General features: G+C 36.7%; 1 protein-coding gene across 6 annotated transcripts in view; it reads right to left on the bottom strand.

Moving 5' to 3' along the window:
• Positions 1-1,929: 1,929 nt before the first annotated feature.
• Positions 1,930-12,378, bottom strand: part of LOC124297242 (reticulon-1-A) — a 46,088-nt gene continuing 35,639 nt past the window's right edge. For 5 of the 6 annotated variants that reach the window (XM_046748053.1, XM_046748054.1, XM_046748055.1 and 2 more), the window contains 4 exons: positions 5,858-6,065; positions 5,566-5,774; positions 4,910-5,015; positions 1,930-3,906 (listed from right to left, as the gene is read on the bottom strand). In XM_046748053.1, coding sequence (XP_046604009.1) covers positions 3,852-3,906; positions 4,910-5,015; positions 5,566-5,774; positions 5,858-6,065 — 578 coding nt within the window. In that variant the 3' untranslated portion in view covers positions 1,930-3,851. Of the gene's footprint in view, positions 3,907-4,909; positions 5,016-5,565; positions 5,775-5,857; positions 6,066-10,088; positions 10,279-12,378 lie in introns of those variants that run through there. The other variant, XM_046748057.1, reaches the window with a different exon arrangement.

Raw genomic sequence — 12,378 nt, 5'->3', positions numbered from 1 at the left:
ACGTCGCGCGCAAATTCGATGCCACAACTGACAACGAGAGTGTTGTTACGGATAATTGACGGTGCAGCTTACCAAAACCTCACGTCCATGAATTCTTACCCGTTTCATCAACGGACAAGAGTGATTTCCAGACTGTGGCTGGAGAATGACACTATTAATCGAAAACTGAGTTATCAAATCACGAAATTATGCTAGCGTTTATTACAAACTGCCTGATTTTCTTTAAATTAAGAAATGTTTTAGTTTTTCTATTTTAAAGGCAAACAGCATTAAATTGTGTAGAATAATGACACTCTTAACGTTTTCGCAAATCAATACAATTTACTTATTGTTAAATTCTTCATGGATTGAGTGTGGCTAACAGGGCTCATATATTTATTATTACACTGAATTAAAAATACCATCTTTTCCGTTTTCTTCTTTTTCAGCCAGCAACTGAACGGAAAATGCGTTTTCTATTTACAGAGCCTCTTCTCCTCCCCAGCTTCATTCGTGCTGCAATTTCTTGATAATTAATTTCCACTAGCTGTACTACTTGCAATATGATTTTACTTTGATTATTATTTAAAAAAAAAAAAAAAATGACAGATGAAACGCTTTCTAACAAATTTTATAGTGGATCTCAATATATTGAATATGCTGTTTTGTGGATATAACAAATGAACGAGAATTTGCAGATTTATAGATCTATCCGAGAATCATTGAATATATTTATTGTGCTCCATGATCGTTGATTGTGAAAACTCACTGAATGGTGAGATGGTACTAAAACGGTCTTGACATGTTTGTGTTTTTCAGATCATTTAAAAAATATGACAAGTATCGACCATACGCGATCGGAAAATTCAACTTTTTACGAAAAAATCATATTTACACAGTCCAAGGTTGAATAATACCGCGAAATTTTTTTTCAAACGACCTGAGATCGTGTACTTGAACTGTACAGTTATATCTTTGAATATTAGAACATACAACTTATGCAGAAGAATCGATTTATTAGGTACGGTGCGGTGTATGATGAATACAACAGTACGTTATTGCAACAAAAGCAGCGTGAGACTTGTCACTGAACTGTTTTCAGCCGGATTGATCTACCACTCAGAATTTCACCTATTTTTATGATACCGCTACATGACTATTGTTTTCTTATTCTTTTTCCGTCATTGGTGGCTGTTATTCACTTTTAGATAAAAATATGATCTAAAGCGTAAAATATGAAGTTGTACAGCATTGTTATAGGGTTCCAATCTTTTTCCGGATCCGATGTTAAAGTTCTTGACAAGGTTGTTCGAGCGACCTTAGGTGACCTCTGTAGAACCTCGGCTCATACTCGAGGGATACAGCGTTGAATGAATTTCATCGGTTTATGTAACCTAAATATATCAATACTTAAATATAGAAATATATTCTAAATTTAATTACTTTCGCTGAATTGAGCGCCGCGTTGCGTTCACCGGGAGAATAAGAATCTGTTAAAGCTGCGAAGAAATGCGAAATCAATTTTCGCGGTATTACCAGACACAAGATGAAATCGCACAAATAGACGTCGTTCGTTTTCAAGCACGTGGGTCATTGCACCCATTAATCAGCACTCGACTCTATACTTCTAAAATAAACGTACCAGGCACACATTGTGAAAAAATCTATCGGAAAGTTTATACGCCGACACTAACGACATTCAGATTTCATTGTAGGTGGTACTACAGCCTACGAAATCAAAAACTGTAAAGCGATGTCTGTAAAGCGATTTTCGAAAGTGCGGGTTCAAGAATCGACTTCGTTAAAAAAATTTCAGAACAATTTGCTCGCGATTTCGTTATCTTTGGAATTATCCATACATGTTATACAGCCGTAGTTAAAGAAAAGATTTTTTTTAAATATTAATAATAATAATAATAATAATAATAATAATAATAATCGCAACAATCATTATTATCAATATCGTTTATTTATAAATTAACCGTGCAGATGCAGATGCAGTAATGAGACGTCAAGAAGCAGTACGCGTATTACAATTCAAATTCTTATAACACTTTGCTGTAAACTTTTTTTTTTCTTTTCTTGTTATTTTTCTCCCATCAAAACACGTGGTCGCAACATTATTATACATAGATAGTGAATTCATTTATACACATACATATGTGTATATTTATATATGTATATATATATTCATATATATATATATATATAATGTAAAGTTGTACCTTCATCGTTTACCGTAATAAATATAAATATATGTATATATATATATATGTGTATATATGTATAAACATATGTATACACATGTTTATTTTTGTCGTTATAATTCAATATTTACTTCATTTATGTATTACGTGTGTATATCTATAGTTATATTAATAATAATTCGTAATAATAATAATAATAATCATTTTCACCATAATTCGTAATAATAATAAAAACTATTAATTCGCAACGCTCATAATATAATAATGATGATAATAATAATAATAATAATAATAACAATAATAATAATAAGAATGTATATAAGGAGATATATTGACTCGCCAATTTTTTTTTCCTTTTAAATTCATTTTGTTTATTTACTCTTGCTTTTCTTTCTTGTTATAACAAATAAAACTCGGTGACGCTCGATCGATATATAATATAATGTCTTAAGAACTACCGATAAAAATTAGGAAAGAAAAGAGGAAAAAAAAACAATTTCGTCAGGCGCGTTTACGCTGGATTTCGATCATATAAGAAGGTGGAAACGCATATATTTAACACAGTCGCGGACGCGTAGCATGCGGCATAAGCTTTTGATGTATACAACGCGTCAATATATATATAGGGACATAATAATAATAATTCTCCTAAGTTTAAATAGCTTCTTTTAGTTGCGTAAAAAGGAGTGTACTTAACTTTCTTATATATCATCTTATAATACATGATTATTTGTTTCAATTATTTTCCATTTTTTTTTCCTCTTCAAGTGGTCGTGACGGTGCGATGAATTTTATTATGGGGCATGCAGGGTGGAAAGGAGGAGTAGTGAGGGAATTTGGTTATAGTGTATAAGAGAGTAATAATTAGGTACGGAGAAGAGCAAGACAAGAAAAAAAAAAGATGTTTTCGAAGTAGGACAGATAATAAATACCTGTAATGATAATTTGATCAATTAAAAATTGTCGCAAAATTAGGGTTTTTACCCTATATTGAGGAAGATAAAATCGTTAAAGAAGACGTATATATTGTATAATTGTTAAAATTATCCCCAATCGCGGTTTATAGCTCTCTAATTTTATATATATAATATATAATATATATATATATATATATATATATATGTATGTATGTATGTATGTATGTTACCACCATAAACAACGAATAAGTGTTGATAATTAATTAATTAATGAATCGCTACGATACTTCATTACTTGTTATAATTTAATTTTTTTCCTTTTCTTTTTTCACATATTCTTCGAGGAATATACATATGTATACATATATTTAGATATCATGTATATGCGCGGGCCAAAAGAACGTTGACTTGGCTGCATTCTTCTTCTTCTTCTTCTTCTGCCCCCCGCCGATCTTCGATTTTCTCAAAAGCCATCTCAATGGGTTAAACCATTTTCGTTTCTCGCGAATTTCTTCCTCAAGGTTTTTTTCTTCGCTCCACTCTCTTCCTCCATCTTCTACTCAAGCATTGCTTACTGTTCCTCATCGTTGGAGCCCCAACTTTACGTTTTGAAGGTTCTCCTTCCTCGCTTTGTCTCGCACCCTCACATACATTCACACAAGCATACACGCAACACACAACGCACACTTAGCGACTCCTTCGTTTGAATTCGCACTCTCGATGAATTATCCTCCCCCCCTTCAATTCATTACTCCTCCTTCGTTGGCTCGGACTTTTTGCCAATAGGGATGGCTGCCTTCACTCTGTAAAACAATAATAATCAACTTGATAAGGTTTGGCAAAATCTGGTGCAAGATTCCTAACGCCTAACAGTCCCTCAGGGTTTTAACAAAACTTGACTTCGACTTGACGAAATTATGAAACTTTAAAACAGTAATAAGCCAGTTTAATTAGAGCGATGAGAGCGTAAAACGATGAAAAAAATGGCCTACTCGTCGTCGCACAACTTCGCCGTAGTGATCAGACGGTTGAAAGCCGCTGTCATCTGCTTCTGAAAAACCCGATCAACGCTTTGGCAAAGGATATCTTTTTCATCATGACTGGCGAGTGGCGAAGAATTCTCTTCAAGGTTCTCAGCCAACGAGAAAATGTTTGATGGTAGGAAGGAAACGGGAAGGTTGGAATCCTCGGGATTTTGGGAAGCTAGATTATCGCTGGAACCGAACACGTGTCTGTACGTTGTATTCCACCTATGCAGGAAGAAGATTTTGATTCGTGATACCGATTTTCAAAAGCCTTCGATGTCCAGTGATGGATGAAAAAGAGAGGATATGCAGATTCGCTATCAAATAAAATTACTTCAGGCAGCGTTAGGTTGACTTTCTAATCAATTGAAAATAATCTTGTCAAAGTTTTGTCGAATTTGGAGAAAGCGGGGTAAAATGTTTTTTCCTTCGAACAAATTGGACTTTGTACAATTTTCACAAGGTCCAATTTCATCCAGGACCCCATTTTGCATCACTGTTCCATTTTTCCACCAGACTCTCATTTTGCGCCACAACCTGTGACTTGTTTGCCCCACTTTCACCGATGCGCGGATTACCAAAAACTCGGCTTATATTTTTATCAGATTATTACAGATCACAGTGATAACCGTTGTAAAATGGATTGTCGTAGTCTAGTGTATTACCTCTGAATCAAACAAGTACAAACTAAACAAAAATATGCATGAAAATTTGCCACATCATTTGGTATAAACCTCATTCATTTAAGGTTCAGAACAAGAATTCGATGAAATATACGTACTTGGAAGTTAAATCGTTAATTTTTCCACGAACAAGTTCGACGTTCTGGTCGATCTGCGTCTTGTTCGTCTCATAGACTTTCGGCAACGTGAACAGAGCGACCACACCTGAAAAAACGTTTAAAATGCTATAAAATTAGTGTGTCAACTTTACATTGTTTTCACAACGATCCAAGTCAAGTGTATCTTAAATATATATGGTTAATACATTTGCACATGTATGTACTCGAAGAAAACATTTTCCTCTGGGCTTGGTAATAAAGTTACCAGCCAATACAGTAGAACATCGACTATTCGAACCGTCGGTTATCTGAATGGCGATTAGTTTTCATCCGTTGTAGAGCTATGCAAAAACAAGACTTGAGATGGAATTTTACATCTTGTTATATATGAGCTGACATTGTGAAGCAGATGGAAATCCTTTTCTTTGTCCCAGAGAAATAGATAAAATGTACTTATGACACGTCAATCGGTTTTACGTAAATATATTGTATCACTTTCATCGTATCAGCGTTTTTCTCCAACGGAATACTGCTATTCGGATATCCGAATTTTCGATTATCCAAACGATATTTGGTCCTATTCGGGCGATAATCGGATAATTAATTTACCTTCAAGGTGGCAAAAACTACCAGTGGATGATGTCGTTAAAACTCACCGATGATGATAAGGGTCATGCCATTGAACCAAGCACCGAGGTAAGTGAGGCACCACAAAAGAACACCGAACTTGAGGGAATCGACCAGATCCTCGACTAGAAAGAGTCTGCGCAATTCAGCAATGGCGGCATTTGCGTGAGCAACTGCAACGTCAGCGATGTCGTGGACTTTTTCAGCTGGCACATTGAGGTCGACATCCAAAACGTCCCTGGAAAAAAGAGTCTTTCAATATCTTTCATTCCGCCGCGGGAATTCCTTCCCTGAATAACATCAACCGATTCCGACGCTCACTTGAAAGGATGCCCATCTGATGTCTTCTGAACTGCTTGCAGGACAGTTTTGTATACGCGGAAAGCGACTGTACCGATCAGGGTGATGAGGGAGAGATAGGCCAGCACGCTGATTAGACTGAAGTAGGCTAGAGACAGGAGCACTCCAAGAGTCACGCCGAATACTATTCCAGACTTCTTAGGGTCGCGCCAGTAGATCAGGGCCTCAACTGAAAATGAAAACACAATACTTTACGATCAACATTCAACTTAATTGTACTCGTTTTGAGTTGGCAATGCTTTCTTCAACTCGTCTCAATTGCTATCGCGTTCGACTTTTCATGCTCCCGTTTATCTCACATCATTGCAACGTTTCGCTGATCCAGCAGTTGTTCAAGACGCATGATCATATGTAAAAACAGGTCGCAGAAGTGAAAAGTTGATATCGCCAGACCTATAAATAATCTTTGCAATTTTTATGGCCGCAGTTTCGAATTATGCTCTTTGGACTGCATCCACTAACGTTGTAACGAAACCGAAAATGAGTCGCGTCATGAAACAAATGGTTACTGTTTATATATGCCTTAGAAAGGAAGAGTTGCGAAGCTTAAAAGATTTAACCATATATTGAAATTGTTCGCTGCGAAGCGGCTATTCTTAGCGGCTTTCTTATCCTTAATCTGTTGACAACCGTAGAATGAGTTACTTTTACTCTTTTCTCCACCACATGTACCTCTGAGGGCATCCCTGTTCCGACCTTTCATAGTTCCAAGACATGGAATTGTGTTTGTGACGAATACCTACATGAACTGACGCAGTGTAGAAATACATTGCCAAAGTCGACTGAAAATTTAATGTTTTCCGAGTACCCTTTTCATTGGGTTTTGAAGTGTATGTAACAGGATGTTTCGAAAAAAAAAAAATTTGCTATTTTCGACCATGACACAACCTAAAAAGTTTGTTTAGGTTAAAAGAAAGATTCTGTGAAAAGATGAGCGTTTTACGTTATGTGGAAGATTTCGCTCGGTTGATTTTTAACTTTTTTACATTTTTCTGAGTTTGTGTTTCTAAAAAAATGTTTTTTTATTACTTATATCAATCATAATATCAATTTACGTCACAGAGAAGACCCCACACTTGTAATATTATGTCTCCAGTTGATGTTTGACAAGTGTATCTGGTGACTTTTTCATTATTAATTTAATCTCATAACATAGTTATAATTTAATGTGAACTTTTAATTTAGTAGAATAAGATTTTTTCCGAAACACCCTAGTGTATAATGTTATTTAATTATTTTTTGATATTCGGTACATTCAAAGTTCTGTTGAAAGCATTTCAGCAACAGCTGAAGGAAATTTTAGCGTTAAAAATTCACCTATATTTCTGTGAATTGAAGTTTATTCTGTGCCGTTATGACGCTCTACCATAACTATTCTACTACTTGTAATACCAAGCCAATGAATATCCTTCAGGAATGACGTAACACGTGCTACACACGTGACCCTAGTTTTACAGTCTGCAGGTGACATCAGCTACCGGATGCTAAGTTCCAGAATTATCTTTTCGTATTCAGAATCTGTGTATTAAATGGAAATTTCTTTGTTTCGATTTTTTTTCGTTTTTAATCATTCCTTGAAACCCTTAAATTGATCCGAAATATTTCAGCGTGATTGAGCTAAACCGACTGATCGTGCGTCTCCCTCAATAAAACGACAGGGTTTTCTATCAACGACAGAAACGCTCGAAGATTGAGTCACCGATTCTTCTTTTCGACCCAACGACAAAGCCTGGCTGGTTTTTGTCACCGGTAAGATAACCACAGGAATATTTCCTCCTGGGGGACGCCGACGTGCAGTCGCCCACGTTGGTTGGTATTACACGAAACTGCCGGGACGCTGAAGGCGTCGCAAGGTCGAATGGTCGGCGTATTTTAAGACCCAGCGAGAGTAGAGACTAATAGCGATTTTACCTCGCTATAAGCACAGCCCGGTTAATTGTCAACAGAATTGTCTAATAAGGCCTTCGTTGTAGAACCGATTAATTGTCTATCCGGGAGAAAAAATACAAGGTCCGAATTTGAATACTCTCCAAATTTCCGGTACCAGTTAACCCGGGTTGCTTGAAAATACCTAAATATATAATTAAACGTCTCCGAGTTGCCCACATAAAGTAATTTTGTATTTGTATACTGACGTCAACGTCTTGCCAGCTGTAGACTTTAATCCTTCATTTGATTAATTTTATTTGTTATAATTTTTGCTACCCGTTTGGATGCCAAACACAAGTAAGAGGCATGAATTGAACTGATGTACAAACTATTGTCGATGTTATAAACATAATGATGATGATTGAACGAATTTCTATTCATAATACATTTAGACGGTAGAAAATTATTGAAATTAATAAAAATAACCGTGTAACATATGGCGATCGAAGTTTATAATATATGCAATTGCTATATATCCGCAGCGTATGGAGAAGTTCATTCGTAGCCAGTGGAACTGGTTCTCCAGTGTTCTTAACGGTTTATCATTATACCTGAATATCTATGAGTTACACTGAGAACAGATTTTATTTACTGTTAACATTTGGATACGGCGAAATAGATGTTTCGTTATTATTATCAAATTTTACTCAAGGCAAATAATGATCGATAGAATTTTGTTAATAGGTAAAAAATCATATCTAGCTCAACTAAAAGTTGATAACAATAACGAAACCTTTATTTCGCCGTATCAAAATAGATGTTTGTTAACAGTATGTAAACTCTTTTCTCAGTATAGAATCTTATTGTCAGAATTGAGGATGTGACGTCACTACGTTCGAAATTCGAATTGTACAATTAATAATCATAGAAATAAAAATACTAAGGTTCTACACATTCTGAAGAATCACTTAAACCTGTGCCAAGAGCAGAACATCTTGTTCATGCAGTGATTATAGAAAGTTTTGGTTTTCGTTTTTGTCGCTCAGAAGTTGGTGAGTATTGAATGATCAGAAACGAAATAAGTAATCAGGTGGTTTATGTTGCACCTAATCCTAATTCACCAATGTTACGATATACGAACTCTAAATTTTTTCAATCCAACACTTGATCTTCCGTTCCTCCATTCATAACGCACAAATACGAGACGACCGTGAAGGCCGCAGAGCTGGTGAGATCAAATAACTATTAGACAACCTAGATCAGAGCTACACGTGATGGTAACAATCAGTGAAAGTGATACACCGTGAAATACGAGAATACTGAAAAAGTTATCTCTTTTTACTAACCCGAACAAATATGAATTGCCTGATTTGAGCGATTACGCATAAACAGATGACAAGATTCGAGTGAGATTTGAGATGTAAGAAATTTTTACCTTCGACAACTTCCTAATGTATAACAAAAAAACGTTGGAAGCTGAATAGAAAATGATTCAAAATGACAAGTTGAAAAGAAATTGTAAGATGAAAGCGACAATTAGCGGAAGAAAGCCAGAAGAAACAAAAAAAGAAAGTGTGAGAAGAAAAGTAACCGAACCAATCAATCATCACCACTGACGTGCGAACCTCTTTATAACTAGTGTATATTTACAACTACTGCCCAAATTCGCATTTATAATGAACATTGACAAGAACGTGGCAATTGCAGGCGCAGGTATTTGATCCCAACATATGTTACCACGGACTTATCTGTAAAGCAACTGTGAAAGTTGACTTAGAGAGTTGCAATCAAAAATCGAAAGTGCAAGATATAAAATAATAATAAGCATCCTTTATCATGTCAATTGTAAGTTGTAGAGAAATTGACCAATCCGTTTTTGAATTTATCGAATATGTATAATGCGCGAAATTCTTTGATATCATTTCATCGGACAGATTTAGAATTCTTGAATAAAACTAACTTTCGATGAATGTTTTGACATCAGAATGGTCGGAACCTTTGGTACTGTACTACAGAAAGGTAAGAACTTTGATCTCCATGGATGAGATTTCGGAACTGAAACGCTGCAGAAAATGAAATTCGATGGACGAATGGCCGGAGATGTGGTTAAGAATAATTTCGTCGTTGAAAAACTTTATCAGAGAAAGATTATAACGTGAGTCGAGCATTGACCACCATATGTTCGGACGCATGGCGCGCGAGAACGTGAGGAAATGAATAAAAAGAAAGTGGTTAGAGATTTAAAAATGCCGGAGGACACGGAGTAGTGAAAAAAATTAGTTAATAAAAATCGAGGAAGGTGTAGAAAATGAAAGACACTCACCGGGTCCTCTTTCCGGCAAGACATGCACAGGCTGCCTAGACAAGTTCTTCCGCACCATGTTGACGCGGTTTTAGTGCACAAGAATGAATGATTCTACAAACACTACCGATCGTGCAGGTATGTCGAGAGACTAAATAGCCGGTTAATGAAAACCGTGGCGTTGCTGGTTGACGGTCGGACCGCAAGTGGCGATGCTGTTCATCGCTGAGCGCCCCACCCTTTGGCCGTTTCGAATCCGAACGTTCGAATTGTTCGACGTCAACGGTTCGAAGCGGTGCCGGGGCGGTTGCATCGCGATTCAAACGGACCGGGTCGACCGGTTGGCGTCACGTGGGCCACGTGTCTTTTTTACATCGTCACGTGACCCAGCTACGACCACGCGTCTCTCGATATACACCGAGTCTTGTCAGTTCCGGAATGAGTGCATGAGCAAAATCTTCTCGCATCATGGAGGTAATTGTCAATCGTACGATATTTCTGTGGCACCTCTACATCTTGCATGAAGCTGAATAAACGAACTTGGAGAAAATAAAAATTCGACCTCGTTCAGAAGATGAAACATCAATCGGGAAAAATTACTGACGATGAAAGTTGAATATTCACTCCAGGTTTCGAACTGTCTCGTCAATCAGTTACAAAGACTGAATACGTAGAATTTTTTAGAACATAGAGAAAAATCATTTTATTGTTTGAAATACCAGCTACTTTACTTTCAATTGGGTTTGTTTCGAATTTGCACCTAAATTTAACTCAAGGGCTAATGTGGAAACAGTATATCGTTGCATCTCTCGTGAAACGATTGAACAAAAAAACCCAATTTTAACGATTTGATATAAGGAACTTGACCTCAAAAATACAAATATAGATATAAAATATTGTTTTATGTCCTGATGCCATTTACGAAAAGATTGACAAGTTCAAGTATGGATATTATAAGGTTTGGAATCGTGGAAAGTCAGAATATATTTTATCGACATGGGTACTTTAAGTTTTTGTGCAGAGTAGTTCAAGACACATGACTACGTGAATATAATAAAACCCGAAAACTGAGTTGACAATATGTTTGTACAACGCGAGCATGTTTTGCACGTTTTTCCATGCGTGTTTTCCTTACATAAAGTACCCGTTTCCATGACGATCGAGTGAGTCTGCGAATGCGCATCCGTGGAGTATTGAAAAGACCACTTTCAAGTCCTAGGAGTTAAAAATGGTCTTCTCTGTATTCCGCGCATGCGCTGTCGCGACTACATCTGACATTACGCGACCCTAACCTCAACTTTGTGCTTCGCGAAAAAACGTGTAACATACTCTTGTTACAGAAAGAATCGTGTGCAACAAGTAGACAAAAGTATTTTCGCCTGGCGTATTTGCAATATTCGCCTTCGGCTCGTATCCGTGCTCACTTACGACTCCTGTTACAAACTTACGCTCGGCCCGAAAAGCAGAATTTGCCTCCTTGTTACACAATATACTATGCCGCAATGCGGTGATTCGACACACGTGCTTGTACGACTGTATCGCTGCCAGGACAAGCCCCTTAAAATAGAAAAGTTTGAGCAAAATCCACAAATTTACATTATTTCAAATCATGCTATTGCTGCCCCGTCAAATCATGAGAATAAAATTCGTGAAAGACGCGTCATTCACAAGAAATTTACGAAAAAGCTACTATATAACGCAATATTACTTGCATCTTATCGCAAAAGGCTCTGGACAGGCACCTAACATTTTAGGACTACCAAAATTTGCGAAAAAAGGCGACGTGGCAAGGGACACGGCAACTGGAAACAAAGGGGAAGACGTTTGGCGTAAAATTATCAACCCTACAAGAAGGAAGAAGAAATAGCAAAAAATTTCAAACCAGGTGTTTGAAAGGTTGACACAGGTTGGCTCGAATTCCTTGCCCAGATAAAATAGTGTATTGAGTACTTGACCTGCATATACTGTAATCCCGTCTCCAATATCAAACAATACAGAGAACCCCGCATTATTTCCTGCACTATCTGGGAATGTGATTGCAACGTATTTTCTGAAAATGAAAGATTGTTTTCAACTGGTACAAGTTTTATTCTGAATATTCTTTTTCTGTAAACCTGAAAACGAAGATAAGGCACTGTTTTATCGGACGATACGCAACTAGACTGATTGTGAGTGTGTTAGTCAGTAAGTCGACCGTTGATAGTTTTTTGGATTGAAAAATGACTCGTCGAATCTTCATCACCGACTTAACACTGGCTAGACGTTCGCTAATTATAAACGCAATTAGAGCAATCGTGTCTGCTCTGTGTGG

This window comes from Neodiprion virginianus, chromosome 2 (genome assembly GCF_021901495.1).
Source record: "Neodiprion virginianus isolate iyNeoVirg1 chromosome 2, iyNeoVirg1.1, whole genome shotgun sequence".
NCBI lineage: Eukaryota > Metazoa > Arthropoda > Insecta > Hymenoptera > Diprionidae > Neodiprion > Neodiprion virginianus.
Note: the sequence above shows the minus strand (reverse complement) of the source record. Positions and strands in the feature narration are given on the sequence as shown.